General features: G+C 39.1%; 3 protein-coding genes across 4 annotated transcripts; 2 read left to right on the plus strand and 1 right to left on the minus strand.

The window, feature by feature from the left end:
* Positions 1-583: 583 nt before the first annotated feature.
* On the minus strand, positions 584-6,405 carry zgc:136858 (uncharacterized protein LOC678543 homolog). Of its 2 annotated transcripts, XM_068313582.1 has the most exons (19): positions 6,196-6,405; positions 5,495-5,587; positions 5,311-5,425; positions 5,066-5,240; positions 4,336-4,447; positions 3,944-4,050; positions 3,439-3,565; positions 3,237-3,357; positions 3,067-3,152; positions 2,819-2,964; positions 2,677-2,736; positions 2,521-2,584; positions 2,318-2,412; positions 2,088-2,216; positions 1,827-1,941; positions 1,606-1,743; positions 1,306-1,472; positions 1,147-1,229; positions 584-992 (listed from the first exon to the last, which is right to left on the minus strand). In XM_068313582.1, the coding sequence occupies exons 2-19, from the start codon at positions 5,571-5,573 to the stop codon at positions 797-799; spliced, it is 2,115 nt and encodes a 704-aa protein (XP_068169683.1). In that variant the 5' UTR covers positions 5,574-5,587; positions 6,196-6,405; the 3' UTR covers positions 584-796. The 2 variants fall into 2 exon arrangements, with proteins under 2 accessions (XP_068169683.1, XP_068169684.1); XM_068313583.1 differs by having other exon boundaries at positions 5,066-5,235; positions 5,311-5,587; positions 6,196-6,215.
* A 7,369-nt stretch (positions 6,406-13,774) lies between these two features.
* On the plus strand, positions 13,775-16,126 carry LOC137594093 (troponin I, slow skeletal muscle-like). Its single transcript, XM_068313341.1, has 4 exons — positions 13,775-13,885; positions 15,201-15,290; positions 15,453-15,626; positions 16,019-16,126. Exons 1-4 carry the CDS (start codon positions 13,775-13,777, stop codon positions 16,103-16,105), a joined length of 462 nt encoding a protein of 153 aa, XP_068169442.1. The 3' UTR covers positions 16,106-16,126.
* Positions 16,127-17,067: 941 nt separating this feature from the next.
* Positions 17,068-19,883, plus strand: bpgm (2,3-bisphosphoglycerate mutase). Its single transcript, XM_068313314.1, has 3 exons — positions 17,068-17,182; positions 17,626-18,248; positions 18,584-19,883. The coding sequence occupies exons 2-3, from the start codon at positions 17,648-17,650 to the stop codon at positions 18,757-18,759; spliced, it is 777 nt and encodes a 258-aa protein (XP_068169415.1). The 5' UTR covers positions 17,068-17,182; positions 17,626-17,647; the 3' UTR covers positions 18,760-19,883.
* Positions 19,884-19,998: the final 115 nt, after the last annotated feature.

Consider the following 19,998-nt stretch of genomic DNA (forward strand, 5'->3'; position numbering starts at 1 on the left):
TTACACTAACAGTCTGATCTAGAGTGTGCTAACAATTTCCCTATGGGGATTAAGAAAGTACAGTATTTACATTTATATTACAATCATAGTTACATATTAATGCACCTAAATAATAGACATTAGCACTCTTAAAAGAACTGGGAAATTGTTATTTCTCCACTCATATTAGCATGTCTTGTACCTAGACAGTGCTCAGGAGGTCAGCTGACAACTCCCACTGCAACTTGCACTTCAGATGTTTTGGCCCACACTGGTCTTGAGCTGGCAACTTCTGGTCCCCAGCCTAAAACTTAGTGGACTGAGCTAATGTTGACAAAGTAGAGGACACACAGCACAGCAAACACTTCTTTGAATTTTAGTTGTGCTATTATGCAAGGAAAAATTTGGTCATTTATTTATTAATTTTTCGATATTTGTAAGAAAAGAACTTAGGCATTTTCTCTGCCACCAACGCCAATATTTATATTTAAAATTAGACATCGGAACAGTAGAGTGGATTTAGGAATATTTTATGATTTATCTATGGGGATTGAAAAACATGAATGAGGCATAAATGAGACAAAGCTTAGTGAAGAGTAATTTATTTGTTTGTGCAATTCATATCAACAATTAAAAATGTGATTTTGAATGTTTTTGCAGAATGTGTCACAATCTTTTTTTATTTTTTTATTTTGTCTATATTTACTTAGTCCCTGTGTTAAATGCAGTTTTCAGAATCCATTCAGGTCCAAAAATGATGTCAGTACCAGGTCCTCAGACTATTGTGTTGTAATTTTTCGAAGTATATTTTTTAAATTTAATCTATCCACATGAAACTGGGTTTGGGCCAGTTCTGAGCATGGACTTTGTCAGGATCCACAGAGTCTGAGTTGAGCGCGAGAGCAATAGGATGTGGTGATAACAGGGAGAGTCTTGCCGCCAGGAGTCCCATCCGGACGCAGCTGTCTGTGTCCCGCTGCTGGAGAATCCCAACCATAATGGCACCAGCAAGACTGTGAAAGAAGCGGCGATGAGCATTATTTGTGTGAATATTGACGCATAATTTTGTGAGTAAGCGAGAAATATAACAGGGACAGGAAGAGGGAAGTGAAAATTAAATAAAAATATAGCAGAAGAAGTGCAGAAAATCCAGAAACCATATGGTACCTATCTCCTGCTCCTGACACATTTATGATCTCTTCTGCAGTCACACTCAGTGCTGGATAGTGAAGAGCACAAAGTCGCCTCCTCTGCAAAGACAGCTGTGGTAAACATCTTAATTTCTACTATCCTATCATTATCAGTCTAGATAGAAGCCAACCTTACCTTCTTCTGTAGTCTTGGCTGCAGGTTGACAGAGCCTGCATTGTGCTCACCACACAGCAAAAGTCCGTTTGACCCCAAAGTCACCACCAGACAGTGAAGATGCTCCAGAAGGGGGCGTGAGAGAGTCACAGCGAGACTCAAGATATCATCAAGAGAGCTTGGCAGCACTGCCACCCACAAGAAACACATGTTAAACAATTATCACACTACTTGTGTGATTTATACCAAATGTCAATGACAACTATGCATATCAACACGTCTTTGAGACCCTTTAATTCCCCATTAAAGAATACAGTTTACCTTCAGGTGTTGGGATACCAAGTGTTTTTGTCATGGTGCACAATTCTGCCAGGTTTGGGGACGCATATGACAGAGACTTCCAAGAGTCTGAAAGGAAAGGCTTACAAGCCTTTTCTGAATCTGTGGGCTCGTACCAAACTGTGACACACAATGACTGTATTGCGTTAAAACTGACAAAGCTTTAGCCATTTATCATTTATTAACCGTCACACTGTGTTTACCATTTATTTTGTGACTAGAGGCGAAGGAGCAAACATAGTCAATGGTGGAGACGGGAATATTTCCATCAAGACACACAAGAGTGGCTGATGAAAGCTGCTTGTCAAACTGGGACACCTTTAAAAAGGAGATATTCCCAGTTAACATGAAGAAATAGCGTACATCAAATTTGTTCCTGTCACATCTATGTAATAATAAAATTTTAAGGATATGAAAGAAACAGAAAAAACGCTAATACAGTAAATTATTTCAAAAGAACTTGCACATTGCTCTGTGATTTGTTCATGAATGTCCATGTCTCCCAGTCCAAGTATCATTTCTCCGCTCTCAGCAATAACGACGCAGTATGTAGCTGTGTTCTGCCCTTCAAGCCGGCTCACACCACTTGTATTCTTTCAGTGATAGAAGAAAGTTATGAACATAAAATGCATATATGAAATTAAAATCAATCATGATCAGACATGTTAATTATAAACTGTAGATGCTGACGTACCATGTGTTTACAATAGTTAAAAACTGCTTCACTGTGTGAATCGTCTCCAGTAGCAGAGATGAAAAGGGGCGTCTGGCCTAATCGACTCAGAGAGTCTTCAAGTTTGGAATAAGGGAAGAGTGTGAAAAACAGTAATATTTAGTTATAGCTAGTTATATTATATGGGAAAACCTGTGCAGAAACATCAACAAATAAAAACATACCTGCGATGTTGCGACCTACACCCCCAAATGACTGACAGACACGTCCTGAGTTTGTCTGTCCAAACTGAAAGAGAAAACAAGTCATGGCATCATGTTGAATATGGTTAAACAGGATCAATAGGAGAGTGGATATTGATCGTTATTAACTAAACTTACAAAAAGTTTTTCTGTCTTTCCTTTTGCAATGAAATCAATATTTATGCCTCCAACGACCACCTGCAAACAGAGCCACATTGGGAGTTCTATATTGTCCCAATATTTCAGTGGAATTAACACCCCCAAGCATGCTTATACTCACGACAGCTGATTCTGAGTCTGACGGGTGGTTCCCATGACGATGACGATGATGAATCTTGCTTTTTAGCTTTCTGTCGTCAAGCTGTTTTTCCAGTGCACAGGCTACCTGACTGCCAACTTTAGCATTGTTACAAATCAGAGCAATGTCTGAGAACATGGACGGTTAAGAACATTTTGGTTGTAAAGTTATAACCATATGATCGCGATATCTGCCTCTGAAATCAGGGCTTAAGGTTCTGAGTAGGATACTGGCTTGTAGAGACTTCCCTCTAGTCAGATCATTGACCTTTTGAAGAATGAATGGAGTCACATCTCTTCCTCTTATGCCTTTGGTGCTAAATAAATCAAAACAGAGAACAAAGAGAGATCGAGACCTCCAGCGTGTTTGATTCACAGCTGATTACTGAGGCTCTGTGTACCTCGCCTCTCCCACAGCTGCCTGTATAGCTTCCTCTATCTGCTGGCCGACTGCTGCGTGCTTCTCTGGGATGGGCACCGCTAGCAGCACGCCGCTTTGGAGACCCAGGGACAGAGCGCTTGCTGAAAGATGCATAGCAAAGGATTCACATTTATAAAATGTGTGTGTTAATGGTGAGGAGAACGTCACATACGTTGATATACCAATGAGTTCTGCTGCCTCCTCAGGGTTGCGGACTTGGAACGGAGAAATGAATCCACTTTGTGGAGAGAAGAAGGCTGGGAAATTGTTTGTTGCTCCGTATGTGGCTACACAGACACCCTGTGTCTCCTTGTAAAAATACAGAACAAGAAATGTATAGCAGCCCTTTTAACAGAGGACACAGAATCCACACAGACAAACACACTGTGAGAACTCCCACACCAGATACACCCACTCTGTGCTGTCCACATCGTAGTGATATACATCTTGTCTCTCTGTATGTAGGTTTTTACACCTACATCTTTGTTTAGAAACATTCTTTAGCCACCTGAATTTAATACTGATACAGGAAATAACCTGCAGTAAACCAACCACAAGTCAAGATGATGCATTAAAGACTTCTGACGCATGTCTGGCTGCGAAACACTGACTCATGTGGGAGGTATCAAATCTGCCTTCATGCCACGAAACAACACGATTCAGAACAAACTCCGTCAAGATTCTTACAAGGAACTCGAGGGTGCGACCAATGTCCAGAATAGACTTGACACCAGCAGAGACGACTGTAATGGGAGTTCTGCCGAGCTCGGTCAGGTCTGCACTGATGTCCAGACCTGGAGGAAATAGTCGTTACATTAAAATATTTGCATAATACAGCACAAAAGTACCTTTTTAAACATGAAAAAGACAGTCAAACACGGCAGTTTTGATGTTCTTATTCTGTACAGGGGAAAATATTTCAGCACTAAGTGGCTTCTGACTGTAAGTGTGATTCCATGGACTCTAATCTATATTCAGGGTATTTGCTATGAAATTAATGCTAGCTGATAAAGCTGAAAAACAGGAATTAGTAATAAGTTAGTATCAGTGTTTATAAGTGTCTTCAATGACTTGCTTACTATTCTCGCCATCTCTATGAACTCCTCCGATGCCCCCGGTAACAAACACAGAGATGCCTGCTTGATGTGCTGCTATCATAGTGGCTGACACTGTTGTTCCCCCAGAGAGCCCCTGACAAATAACATAGAGAACAACATTACAACAGCAACACACATCCATGATATATTAAAGCAGGGGTGTCAAACTCATTTTAACCGAGGGCCACATCATCATAATGGCTGTCCTCAAAGGGCCAGATGTAACTTATAAATGTAACTAAGCAGTTAAATGTACCTCATTTTAATGTAAATTAAATGTAACTACTCCTTAACGTTAAATAATTCTGAATTTATTATTTATTCAAGTTACAAACATTACAGTTGCGCAGAAAACTATGTTTGTTTGTTTCTCTGTTATAACATAAATCCTTTTAATTTGTCAAGTGATGAAACCCACAAAACTCCATCAATCAAGGATCAAACTTTCCAAATGAATAAAGAAAAACAACATCAAACACAAGTTAGGACATTAACTTTGTTCAAAACGTTTTTGTCAAAGTTAAAATGGCTTGATGACTGCATTGTGGGAAAGGCAGTTTTGGTCAAAGCACACTTTTGACCTATTCATTATTAGACACTGTGACCTTTTATTCTCTCACAGGCCACATAAAATGATGTGGTGGGCCACATTTGGCCCCCGGGTCTTGAGTTTGACACACGTGTCTTATGATGTTGATAATTGCGGACTTACTTTACTGATGACATAAGGCAGATCGCGGCGGGACACCTTCAAGGCGCTCTTGCAGGAGGCGAGGTGGTCGAGCTGCTCTGACGACAGGCCAACATGTATTACACCCTCAATCACCCCCACTGTGGCCGGTGTGGCTCCTTCTCTTCTCACAATGGCCTCCACCTCCCTTGCTGCGCTGCATTAAATCATCCATGTCTGAGCTTCTGCTGTCAGAGTCTGCTGACGCTTGAGGGCTATGATCGTACCTCAGGTTGTTCGGATAGGGCATGCCATGTGTGATGATGGTACTTTCCAGTGCAACTACTGGCTTGTTGTCTGCCAGCGCCCGCGATACAGATGGATGAACTCTGATGAGGCTGTCTGAGAGCAGAGGTCAGGGGTTGATAATCATCATTATTGTCGATTCTTTGTGAACTGGTGTTTATTTACCATTACTGTTCAGTCTGCTCTGATTAGTCGTAATTCCTCTTCTCAGGATGAGTGCAGCGACTCTCTTTATTAATCTCATTTTGGCCAGAAACCCTGAAAATAGACTGTGTTAGATTATAATTTCCATTCACACAAATCGGACTGTTTAATTATAATTATTTATTTCTAAACAGGTTGACACATTAAGGTTTGTCTAGTGGTCATATATTATCATCCCCTCAGTGTTCTTCCTCTGGGATGTGCAATAAATACTCAAGTATGAGTATCTACTGCTCATACTTCATGAGTATTAGTATTTACTGCACATCCTCAGCAATTCAGATTTAAACATTTGGATTCTCTTCTTTAGATTATCATTCGTCAAGATGCTGAATTTCATTACTTATTTTCACTGTTTCTTCAATTTAGTGCGAAGCTATAACACATTAAGGGGACTACAGGTTTTGTGTCACTGATAAATTGACATCGCTTAGCCTCCATTACTCTATAAAGTCATAGTGTATTTTCTCTATAGGTCACATACAACATTAGAGGCAGTAAAAACTAGAAAAGTATGTCTAGAAAGTATTTCCTGTGCAGTCATGGGGAAAACTAACCGGTGTCAGAAATATTATCTAATCACAACATGCAGCTGAGATATAAAAAAATAGACAGAAAGTTGTACTCATTAATTATACAGGAAAACAGAGTGCAGTGCTTACCTTTTCAAAATGCAGGAAACTTTGTCCAAAAGAATGAACTTTGACCCAAACACTGTTTACACAGGCTCCAAACAAGACTGCAAAGATCTCTGTGGAGTAAAACTGAATCCTCAATTAGGCCGCAATAAATTTAACATTTTTAAAACCCTTTCCACGACGAATGGATTTTGTTGAGTGGTGTGTGTGTGTGGTTAAATAAAGGTATCATATCTCTATTATACTGCACATCCTCAGCTCATAACTCTCTTTCTTTCTCTTTTCAGCATAATTTTTTGGGCGTGCGTTTGTGTTGGGTGGTGGAGGGAATTATCTTGCTAGACTCTTTGTTCAACATGGCAGTTCTGAGTATGTGAAGAATCTGGATAGGTAGTAAAATACCTGGACTACGTACCTACGTACATAGACTACCTTTGAGTGTTCAACCGGTTGTTTGAGGATAATCATCTCCAGCGTGTGATAATTAGTTCCAGTACACTTTATGTTACACAAACATCAGCCTTTCGTCAAATTATAATATTTTTTACATGTCTAAAAAGTGACACAGATAATGTTCTATGAAATGAAAGTTCTAGCTCTGGTAAAAGAACAGTCTGTTTTGTTTTGTTTTTTAATTAAAACTGTTAGGTACTCATACAATTGTGAAAATGAAGATTCAAAAAGACAGATGTAAAGACTTTTTCTGTTATCAAGAACACTGCATTTATTTTCATTGGGAATTTGTTGTATATGATGAAAAAAGACTAAATATACCTTATTTTAGTTCTCGCAAACAACCAATGTCACTAGGGGGAAGCTGTGATTACATTTCAAATAGTTAATTTCCTGTTTATCGTTTAAAATTGTGCTTCGGTCGCTGTAAACATGTTTGCAGTTAAGTGGTATCGAAGACATTTAACACACTATAAAAATAAAAACACCGTTCATATGCTGCTGATCTGAGTTAGGGACAGACATTTTTGCCTGAGACAAGAACATTTAACTTATACAGTATGTTAGACAACAATCTCGAATGTTGTGTTTATAAAACAAAACACTAGAGGGCAGCAGTATGAAATTTAAACTATATTTCAACCCATTGCTGAAGTAAAGGAATCCTGAAATTCAGACATGGGATTAATATTTATTATTATTACATATACAGGATGGCAGAACAGCAAAAAATCAGGACCATGACTATCACTATTAAAATATTCCCTGTGCGATTATCAGGGAATATTGTAAAGGATATAAATATGGTGATGTCTGGCTCTTTACTCTCACTTGTACTTGTAAACTGTTTTGCCTGCTCTACTATGTTTTATTAGCCTGTTCAAGGAGATTGAAAATAATAATAATTTGGCTTTCAGATTGACATTTCTTTTATAGTGATATTGATTACTGATTTTCCTGATGCATAAATGTCTATAGTTGAATAATGCAGTTTTCTAACTTTGACAGAATTTAAAACACATTCGTAATCCAATCAGGAAGGGAATGAAGGTTTGAAAGATAAGTCTGATTTTATCTCAGGGACCTTTAGAAACAAATATTTGCATTTGAGCATCTGATGAGGGCTGATTGAATAAAAGATTACTGTATTTGGTTGAATTGTAAGTCGAAGCCTCTGAATGGTGATTTGTTGTGACATCACTCTCACACGGCAAAAAGAACAAATGCAGCCTCTATGGATTAGTTAGGTTTCAGTTGTGTCTGCCTGTCATTGTGCTAAAGATACACAGTTGAGATTAATGTACAATCACAGTGTCACTTAGACAACAGACAGGAATTAACACATAACCATGTCCACATGTTTTTCCTATGGAATCATCCAGTCACCAAGCAGTGACTGTTTGAAGGTTAAAAGGTGCTAATCCTGGTCTCCATGTGCTGATCCTCCAGGCTGAAATGTTCTATTTGAATTTTAGGAGATTTTGTTGCCTTTACTTTAAAGTATGTTGTAAGTGATATACTGGTAAACTGTTGTGGTTTTACGTGACTAACATCCCTTGTGTGTCTCTCTCCCATTTTGTGTTCATGTTACACAACAGTGACAGCAGTAAAGTTGCAGAGATTCAAACTAATCTCAATTGATCTCTTGACCAAATGACTCAAAGTAAAACTTAACATATGAATGACAAATCAGCTATTTAATACGGGCCTCAAAGGGTACCTTTATGTAGGACTTTTTATTATAAATGTATTTACTATAGTGACATACCCTTACATTTAGAGTTTTTCTCCATTACACAAATAAGTAACAAACAAACATGCTCAGACCACCTGATATCTGCAGAGGATAACCCAGCTGTCGGTCAGGTGGGGGACATGTGAGGTCCACACTTATGCAATGCATAAAGTCGTGAGAAAACCACTTGAACCAGCACAGCGCCCCCTAGTGACAAGACAAGAAACAAAAATGAACCAACAACAGTAACATATTCCATATGACATATACTGTATTAAAGAAATGGTTGACACGGGGACATACAAGGAAATGCAAAGGTGATTTTGAAGAGTTCAGGGATAAAAAAAAAAAGACACTGACTGTGACAGATGCAGCAAAGAGCCTCTAAAAATGATATTTGGCTCCAGCGTTCTTTAAATGGGTCCTCCTGTCTATCCATATGTAAAGGACATTTGACTTTATTCTTTCCTCAATGCGAGTCCTGCATTATTATCAGGTTATAATAGTCCGTCATCACATACATAGATTCATTAAAAATAAAAAACTTTAAAACAAAATGTGGAGAAAGTAAGACAATAAATGAAATGATGCATAGAAATCAAATTATCAGTCTTGAAGCTACAGTCACAATGAATACATTATATAAATATACACAAACACAACAAGGATATTTCATTGCTTTTTGAGCAATTATCTTTTTTGAGTTAGCAAGAATTTTCTGCTTGATATGAACAAAGAAATTTCAATAATTTTAAAGGCCGATGAATGTTGGGAACATCGGGATCTTAAAAAGATCTCCAGCTGTCATCGTACAGCTTAGCTGAACAGGAATAACACGCAATGAGACTAAACTCAATTGTTTAATTAAAGACAATCATGGCTGATGGGTGACTATAACCATTTGTGCGATTTGTGCACACCTACAACACAGCATCTTGAATGTGCATTCAAAAAAAAAAAATCTGTAATACGCATTATATAGAGTGGGTATTTTCTTAAGCGCAACAATCTAGAAAAATTCAAAGATCCGTCTCTCGTGGAGGCTGGGATGGAACGCACGTTGTTAACTGTCATCTTTATAAGATGACAAAGCACAAAGACTCCAGGGAAGAAAACGCATCAGTCAAGCGCAGCTATTCCTCCACCTCAAATTCTTACTTGGTGAAAAAGGAGGAGAAAGATGGGAAGCAGCGTTTGGAGGAGGCAGGTGAAAAGCAGGGAAGACAGAAATGATTTCAACTAATAAAGTAAGGATTGCTTCTATCAAGATTTGAAGTGTTTCAGGGGAGGTGGGTCATCAGAACCTCCAGCAGGTCTCTTTCCTGACAAACCATCAGAAACGACATTGGAGGGAGAGGAGGAGGACACGGGGATGATGGGGCTGTGACAGGAGGTAGACGTTACGAGTGGGACGGCCTCCGAGGAGGAGGAGGAGGACAATGACAAGGAGGACACAGGGAAGACGGGGTTCTGACAGGAGGTTGAAGTTATTGCTGGGACAGAGTCCGGGGAGGATGAGGATGAGGAAGAGGGCAATGACAAGGAGGACACAGGGAAAACGGGGCTGTGATAGGGGGTAGAGGTTATGAGTGGGACAGAGTCTGAGGAGGAGGGGGAGGAGCAGGTGGAACAGGAGGAGCAGGACGAGCAGGAGGAACAGGAGGAGCAGGAGGAACAGGAGGAGGAATAGGAGGAGGAAGACGAGGATGAGGACAAGGAGGAGTGAGGGAAGAAGGGGCTGTGACAGGGGCTACAAGTTAAGGGTGAGACCGTTTCCCAGGAGGAGGAGGAGGAGGAGGAGGAGGATGGGGAGCATGGGGGTGAGGGAGAGGGTGAAGACAAGGAGGACACAGGGAGGAAGGAGCTGTGACAAGGGCTAGACGTTTGCGGTGAGACAGTTCCACAGGAGGGGGAGGAGGGGGCTGATAGGGAGGACCCAGGGGAGATGGGGCTGTGACAGGGGGTAGAAGTTAGCAGCGGGATAAACTCCTCATAGGAGGAGGGGGGGCAAGAGATGGAGGCAGATTGAAATCTGGAGGTGGAGGAGGAACAGGCAGGAGGTGACCTGACTGGGGAGACGGCTGGTGGTGGGCGTCTCCTCGGGCTGTCAGGCTGGCTGGAGATGGAGATCACCCTCTGGACAACCTGCAGACAGAAAGAAAGCATTAAACATCTACCGCGGGTCACGTGATTCACCACAAGGTGATGTCACCATTATTATTGTTAATTATTATTATTATTATTGTTTATTATTATTATTAGGTTAATTATTATTATTATTATTATTATTATTATTATTATTATTATTATTATTATTATTATTATTATCTAGACTTATGCCTAGATGACTAACGTTAATAATAACGCAGGGCGTTTTAACGCACATTAAAACACTGATCTGATTTAGGGACATTTCATCCGGTTTTGTTTCACAAGTTAAACAAAAATGTAGTTTTCATGAACAAATTGCCGACAGTATTTGATATATTGAGCCTGTAAATGATATCGATTAACTACTCATAACCCTGTTCGTATCGATCACTCACACGGGCCATGGCCGACGGTTCGTGTCCCTGGACGGCGTTCGGCCCCGCGGCTCCTGCAGACGGAAACTTCTGTTGTTTGTGATTTTCTTCCAAAGATGTAGAGATTTTCTTCTTCGTTAATCGTACGGTGCTGATGTGAAGAAATCAGTCAAATCAATCCAGGAAAGTTTCGGTTTTCTTCCAGATCTCGGGTCAGTTGAGGCAACGACTGACAGAGCGAAGCTCCCGGCCCCTGACTGATTCACCGGCCCCTGACTGATTCACTGGCCCCTGACTGATTCACCGGCCCCTGACTGATTCACCGGCCCCTGACTGATTCACCGGCCCCTGACTGATTCACCGGCCCCTGACTGATTCACCGGCCCCTGACTGATTCACCGGCTCCTGACTGATTCACCTGTTCACAGCAACGGGGACGGTTTGACCCTCTTCCTTTGATCAGCATCACAGGAACCAACAGGAAATAGAGAATAATTCAGTTTTAACGCATTATTCTATTCTGTATGTTATTTGTTGTTAGATTAGAGATAGAAGGTTTATTTCAAGACAAAAAGAAGGGTGGAAAAAAGGGGTCATCAATACACTTAATCAATTTACTGGTTCTCTGTTAAATAAGTCACATCAGCTTACAAAAATGTTCTTGAATACTCATCATACTGTAGTACTCTCTGGTAAACGTGTGATGGCAGCAGAAGTCCTTCTCACTTTCCCAGGATACTCAGATCTACACCAGGTTATGTTGACAGTGGAGAAATACTGTTTATCTCTCACCAGTAAACAACTTGTGTGTGTATGCTGATTTAAATCTAACTCAGTTTTTCAGATAAAAATTATAAATCATGTTTCCAATACATTTCTGATTACAGCGTGTTATCTTTGTGAAAGCAGATTATCCCGCAACACACCGGAATTAAATTTTTTACCATGTCCTACTTGCATAGGTCAAAGATCAAAGATAGTGCTCTGACCTACTTTCATAGATCAAAGCAGTAGATCAAAGCGGTAGCTTTGATCTATGGTGTCACTCACACGGGCCTTCTCCCTCGTCTTTCTATCTTATTCGGTTCCTGAGTGTACAAAAGTTGAAATTGGACCTTGACCTAGTTTTCTCAAGGTCAAGGTCATCATCTCATTTTCATCCCCTTTTAATGTGCTTTTTGTCCCATCGTTCTATCTGCAACAGTTGCGAAGATATTCGGTGGACAAATGAACGGACAAACATACCAACACAATTACATTACATCACCACTTTGAAGTGGGATTCATAAACACCCTAAATTAAACGGGATCAACTCAAAAATTCACTCGTGATTTGGGATTTCTCCCTCTCCTTAGAGAGATGGAGACACTAGGACAGTAAAGCAGAAGGATGGCTCAAAAAAGATTTTTCACACCTCATACTTTAGGGACAACGGACGCAGTGCAAGAATGGTGAGAACAGCAGGGCTATTTTAGTGAGCCACTCACGTGAAGCCTGGAATCTATATATCTACCCTCTTACTGTCCTTCTCGTCTCAGAAAAGAGATACTGTTGAGAATTTGTTACCTATTCTATTTACGGTAAGGAGATTTATTTTGAAATATTACAAAACATGAAAGGAGAAATTAAAGTTAAATATGACAGTATCTTTGTAAAAGAAAACTAAAGCTGCTCTGGCCTGACCAGAATTTAACAAATCATGGTTCTGAAGCAGCAACTCCTAAAAAGAATGTGTGTTTTTTTTAATGCTAATGGAAGTCAAGTCATCTGCAAGAGAAAGGGAAGGTGCTCTTTTATGGTTTGTTTATTTGTATTTTTTCAATTCTTAATCTCTCTTCCTCTAGTCTTGAACAGAAGTCCAATCATATCTAAAATAAATAACAGTGTAGATTTGCTTTTTGATTGGCTTTACTTGTATTTCTGTAGAGTCCTTTCAAAATAAGGCTATAGTTTATAGTTTACAGTATTTAATTGGTCACCAGTGTCATAAAAACAATTTTTGGTTCCTGGTATTCTTCGAGTCATACAGAAAGTTTGACCTTTAGACAATGTCAAATATTGTTGGTGTCCCCTGCTATGGAACTGTATGTATCGATGGTGGGACATGTGTGTGGGATGTGGCATGTGTCTTAAGTGATGCAAACTTGTACATTTTGATTTATTATTTTCTGTTCATAGAAAGTTAGGTACCTCTTGTGTATATTCTATAATGAAATTATTGTAAACTTCCTTTAATTTGTGTAGATTTAGCAAAGGGGGACACGTCAACCTGCAACCATGTCTGACACGTAAGCACCCACATGCTGTTTACCTTCATCACATCATGACTCACATTTTAGCATCCAAAATTCCTAAAGCTTAACAAATTTCACTTTCTTTTTTTGTCTTCTTGAATGATGGACACAACCTTCATAACTGGGCAGGCCTGTGGTGAGTGGAACCCATAAAAGATGTCTTAAAAATAACTGAAGTTGTTATTTAGATGCATGAGTTATTGAAGTAAAATCTATACTAATGTCAAATGATAAGGATTTAATTCTCCACTCTTCACTCCTAGAGTATATACAATTACTTTCATAATATAGGGAATTTATTGACAGAATTTGATTAAATATATGAAGTTTAAATAAAATACTTAAAAAATAAAGAAAAAATAACACCAAGAAACATACTGTAATATTAATGTTTTGTTAGAAATCTAATGTGCCAATAATCATCTGTTACAGAAAGCAAAGCCAAAGATCTCTGCATCTCGCAGACTGTTCTTAAAGGTAATTTATGCTCAAATGTGTCTTAGACTTGGATGATGAAGCTTTAAATTTGAATTCCTAAAGAGTGGCTGACGTATAATGATGTTGTTCTTACCAGACCAAACTGCTGAAGAAGGCCATGACTATGTTGGACAGTGAAAAGCAAGTCAGAAAAGATGAACGAGCAAGAATCCTCGCTGAAAAAAATCCAGGACTCCAAATGTCTGGCATGTCTATGCAGGATCTACAGGTACATCTATCACTAAAGCATTAAATGCAAGTTTTCAGAGAATTTTCAACATTACACAGCTCGTACACTTTAAATCCAAACCAACACTTACACCTGGTATCTGCTTCAAGGAACTCGATGTGTTGCTTGTTTGTGTGTTGTTGTTGTTGTTTTTAGTGCAGTATCTGTTACCAAATGCAAGGTAGATGAATATAGAAATAGCATTGGAAACTTAAAAAACTTTCCTAAGAAAGATATCCTCGTTAAAAATGATAATCTGAAATCATGATAGAGACCATTAAAAACCTTCCAGATTAAATCTATTTGTTCTGTAATAAATTAATTTACACACTTCTTTAAATGTTGCTCACATCTGTATTCAGTAAGGTCTGTGTACATTTCATTTGGTGTTACCATTATCTCTATAGCCAACAGTAAAATACATGGAACACATTGGAATACAGTAGATTGGAAAAATACATGCATAAGTATATTCTGTAAACTGAGTGTTTTTCATACCTATGTTAAAACAGGCTATGGAAATAAAAAAACAGTACTTACATTTCATGTTTCATTTAATTTTTAAATATGGTGCAGAAAACATAATAAATAAGACAATTATTTTTACCAATATGTTACATATTAATTTTAATTCATATGATTACAGAATATTACAGATAATTTTAGTTTTAGGCATCTTTGAATGTTCTACTCACAGACATTGGCAAATTCTGCTGATGACTCCAAAATCAGGAGTCTAAAAAAGTTGCTGCTCTATCTATCTATCTATCTATCTATCTATCTATCTATCTATCTATCTATCTATCTATCTATCTATCTATCTATCTATCTATCTATCTATCTATCTATCTATCTATCTATCTATCTATCTATCTATCTATCTATCTATCTATCTATCTATCTATCTATCTATCTATCTATCTATCCATCCATCCATCTATCCATCCATCCATCCATCCATCCATCCATCGTGTACTTTGGTGGTTTGTTTTATATACACTGCATGATATTTTATGTGAATGTTGTTTATTTAACAATTTGGGTGTCATTATGTGCGGATGGCAAATTAGGTATTTCATTGTTCAGGGAAACCCTGTTTCTTTACTGTTCACAATGAAATAAACGCTTTGATTCCTTTAATCCTTGAATCCTCTGGCCCACCCCTAACTCTGCCCATGGTCCATAATGGACAAGGGTTGGATTATGATTTTGTTTTCTTTTGTACCGGCTCTATATGTCTATAGTCATCCAGACAAGTTACATTCAATAATCTGACAATAAACCAGTTTAATACAATAAAAGTTTCTGTCCACAGAATCTTTGCAAAGAGCTCCACCAGAAAATCGATGTGGTTGATGAGGAGCGGTATGACATTAGTGCTAAAGTACTAAAAAATGAAAGGGAGGTAAGCGGCATTTTTACATAGCCTTTAGATGAGACAACATCAAACTTACAAAGAGATATATACTGTTAAAACAGTACTGTATGCAACAAGATCTTACCAGTAATTAAAGTATTTAAGGTACTTGAGGCTGAGGTTGGATTTGTCAAATGTGTCACAAAAAAGGTACAGGACCTGTCTCAGAAGATCTTTGAGTTGAAGGGCAAGATGAAGAGACCAAACCTGAGGAGGGTGAGGGTGTCGGCGGACGCCATGTTGGGAGCTCTGTTGGGTGCCAAGGTCAAAGAATCTGTGGACTTCAAGGCCAATCTCAAGACTGTAAAGAAGGAGGAAGAAAAGGTACGAGCTGCTGGTTTAAACTACAGATACGTCATACTTCTTCAGCTGCATTCACTTTATCTTTTATTTTAAAGAAGTCAGAGTATTTGTAGCAACTCTTTGTGATGAATCAATTGAAAGCATGATGTAAAGCCTGAATTTCACAAAAATAACAAAAAGATATTATAAAGTATGCTCAAACTTTCCATCCTTTTGTTTCTAAAACATAAGAGGTGAAGAGGTAGAGTTGAATGTATCTGTTTTACATATCTAAGCCCAGGATGTCCAGAGGAATCCCATTTTTCTCTCAAATAATGCACTACATATCTCTACGCCCCCAACATGGTAGACTTCTAGAATTTACACATTGTAATGGAGATAAACTGATTCAAAATCTTCTTTTCATTCCACAGAAAGAGGAAGTGACTGACTGGCGTAAGAATGTGGACGCCATGTCCGGTATGGAGGGCAGGAAGAAGCTGTTCGATGCTGGGCAGTAGATTGTGAGATGAACGTGTCAGGTGGAATCATGTCAATCATCTTGATAACAACGAACATACTTACCGGGGTGATGATTCATGTCATACATATCATGCAATTTTTTTTTAAATATCATGTATGGTGTACTGTATTGTGAAAAACATGTATAGTTTTTAGCATCCTTATGAATTGAGAAACTGAAACATTAAAGGGTGTTCTGATCACCAGTAATGTTGTTGACATGCTTTTTGACCTCTGCCGCATGAAAGAATAAACATGTACAAAATGATCTCAGACAACGTACTGAACACTATCTGTATCTGTATTCACATTTACATTTGGCTATTGCTGTGCACAACAACAGGTAACAAGGTAAGCATGTAGTATTTACAAAAGTAATAATCAAAAACTACATTATTACTTTACTTTCCTAACAACAACCTCAATCTTTCTGTTTTACACCCCAGCATCATATTCAACTGGTGTAAAAGCTTATATTCTTTTTTTCATATGACTTTAATTATAAGGGGAAAAAGAGGTGTGTGTGTGATCATGTGATAACCACACACACCTTCCTCTCCCGGTGCTGTGATCTTGCCAGGGTGTTAAGTCGACTTCTGCATACCTTTGGAGAATGCAAGCAAAGACAGGCAAACATTTTCCTCGAAGGTTGGCCAATAACAACAAACGATCTGATATTTACTGTTAATTAATGATCACCAAAAACTATTAAGCTTAAAAAAAGTATTAAGAATTTAAATGACCGTAAGATGTCACCTGTTGTCAAACTCTGTAAAAATAATGCGTAAATAAAATAATTTTTGACTGCTTTTGTATCCAAAGTGAGGGGAACTCAGGTCGTGCTTGGTCGGCACACACAGCCGAGAGCGACACAGCACCCAAACTTACTTCTCCTAATATGGGCATAACTTTCGAAAGAGGCACCGCCCATAAGTGGCATACACAACTGTAATTGGAGGAACGGAATGTCAATCAACAGCATACAGGAAAACCTGCTGTACATGGCTCACTAAATATAACGTGAACTCTCTCGTCTGTTCCAGATAAATTTATGCGGGATTTAAAACCCATACAGGGTAAGACGACTTTTGATTTAAAATCACGATAATATTTAAACAAGGTTTCGTAAATGTCTGCGGTTCCTGTTCTGTCTTTGCCTCGGTGTGAACGGCCATAGCATAGGCTTGGTGATCAATTTATCAGTAAATAACATCATTTCAGCCCTGATTCAAAGATGAGCAGGAACAGCCGCTGCAGTCTTCGAGGAGCTGATGCTATCTACCAGTGTTTCATGTGCAGCCTGTGAATAAGTTAGATAGTAAATGATGGGGAATGCTGCTGCTAGCTGCCGGCTTCAGTCTTCAAGTATCACCTTTAACCTTTAAAGTGCAGCTAAACTCAGATCAGATTCACTGCCCTCAGGCTACGGGCGGTGTCGTTTGGAATTGTGTCATATTTTCACTTAGTATATCATTAAATGCTTGACTTTTTAAATTGAATCACTGCTGAATGTGTGCAGGGTTCTTCTAGTGGAGCTTCTGATGTCCAAACACAAACTGTTTTTGCTGAGGCACGGGGAGGGTGCCTGGAACAAGGAGAACCGCTTCTGCAGCTGGGTCGACCAAAAGCTGAGTGAAGATGGGGTGAAGGAGGCCCGGGACTGTGGCCGGCTCCTGAAGGAGCAGGGCTACAAGTTCGACTTAGTATTCACCTCCATCCTCAGCCGCTCCATCCAGACTGCATGGCTGGTGCTGGAGGCCATGGGTCAGGAGTGGGTCCAGGTGGTCAAGACCTGGAGGCTGAATGAGCGCCACTATGGTTCCCTCATCGGTCTGAACCGTGCAGAGATGGCTCTGCAACACGGAGAGGAAAAGGTGAAGTTGTGGAGGAGAAGCTATGACATTGCTCCTCCAGTGATTGATGAATCCCATCCTTACTTCCATGAAATCTACAATGACCGCAGGTACACCACTTGTGATGTGCCGAAGGAAAACCTCCCCCGAGCAGAGAGCCTTAAGGAGGTGTTGGATAGGATGCTCCCCTATTGGGACAGCACTGTGGTGCCAGAGATAAGGAAAGGCAGGACGGTACTAATTTCTGCTCATGGAAACAGCTGCAGGGCTCTGCTGAAACACCTGGAAGGTATGCTCCTGAACTCACCTACGCTGCTGCATCATAAATGGTTAATATCAGCAGCAGCGTCTGAACACTGCTGCTAAAACTGAATTGGGAAGAATATATCTCACAGTTCCAGAAATGGAAGGTTGAACTTTTGCAAAAAAGGTCAAGGAGTTAATGTTACATTTGGTTCTTGCGTTGGAGTTCAGTTTGACCTTCATCACGCTTCAAAGCTGTGACACAGGATGCAGTAAATCCACACATATGAACTGCAGCAAATGACATATGAGCTTTGTGATTGTCATACCTTTACACTGTGTGTAAACGTGATCTTAATTTCACTGTCCTGATTTCAACAGGTATATCGGATGAGGACATCGCCGGTGTGACTTTACCCACGGGGATACCTGTGCTGCTCGAGCTGGATGAAAACCTCAAGCCTGTGAAACCCCGACAGCTCCTGGGAGACCAGGCAAAAATTCAAGCAGCAATTAAAAAGGTTGAGGACCAGGGGAAAGCCTTACCATCAACTTGAATGGAGTGAACTGGGTGTAAGACTTAGCAATGTTTAATGTACACTTTTATTAGATTCAGATAGAAGTTTAGGAGACGCTCAAATAACCCATTACGTATCGATAACAAACCATTTTAACAACATTTTACCTATTTCTGTGAACCTGCTGTAAATATCGTGAGGTGCTGTTATGGAAAAAGAATGTCTTTGTCACTGGTTAAACTGGTCCTACAGAGACGGGAGAATTTCATCAATGTACTGTTAATGTGCCACATGTTGAGTTGTGTCCTTTTGCCTGAATGTTGACTTTGATAGATTTATTTATTGACTTCTTTATTTATCCATTTGTCTTACCTTGAACACTTAAAGTGATGTGGTGAAGAAGAAAAACCTTCATCGAACACGACCTTTCTGAACACTGTTTTTCACGAGTACTAAAACCTCTTTCAAATGGAGGATCAGAAAGGTCTTGAAAATAATTTTGTTTCAGAGTAAAAGCAGTCAGAAAACAAATATGACCTTATAGAAGTGTATTTTTGGTCACTAAAGTATTAAAAATCTGTACTCAAATGGCCCACTCACTAAGAGTGAGACAGCTGAAGCTGTTTTGCTGTGGTTTATGGCATATTTTAGTTTTGCGTCTTTTTTGTAGTTGTAACATGAGGATTTGGAGAAAAAAAATCCCATTAAATCAATGAAACAATTCTGAATTGTAAAATGCTTTTTGTTGGAGGAAAAGGTTCTGTTTTCATTGTTCAGTTCTAAGTTGCATGTTTTTTGTCGTTACTTATATAAAATGAATAGCTTGAGTTAAAATGTTACAACTCTTCAATCTGCACTAATATTCTGTTACTGCTGCTCGCAGCACAAACTACTTCATTGCACTGTTCTGTATGCTGTATTGTGTCACTTGCTTGTCAAACACTGTACTTTATGTTGCTCCAGTTTGGTTGCTGAGTCTCTCTGCCACTGATACTTTGAGCACTGTTTTGCTTGGTCAGCAGGGGAAAACAAATAAGTTAAATACAGACAATTTCTGATATTAACAGGTAAAACACTGTGATAGTTATCATTTGAATCAAGTTGTATGACATTACCTGCAGTTCACACCTACATGAGGGAAATAAAATTTTACTTGAACTTGACGTTTATAGATTCATTTTTGCATTCTGTGTAAATTTCATGCTTCATTTTGTCCTACAATGTCAGATATTGCGTCCACATGAAATGGAAATACATTAGAGAACTAGTAGAGCTCAC

This window comes from Antennarius striatus, chromosome 4 (assembly GCF_040054535.1).
Source record: "Antennarius striatus isolate MH-2024 chromosome 4, ASM4005453v1, whole genome shotgun sequence".
Lineage (NCBI taxonomy): Eukaryota > Metazoa > Chordata > Actinopteri > Lophiiformes > Antennariidae > Antennarius > Antennarius striatus.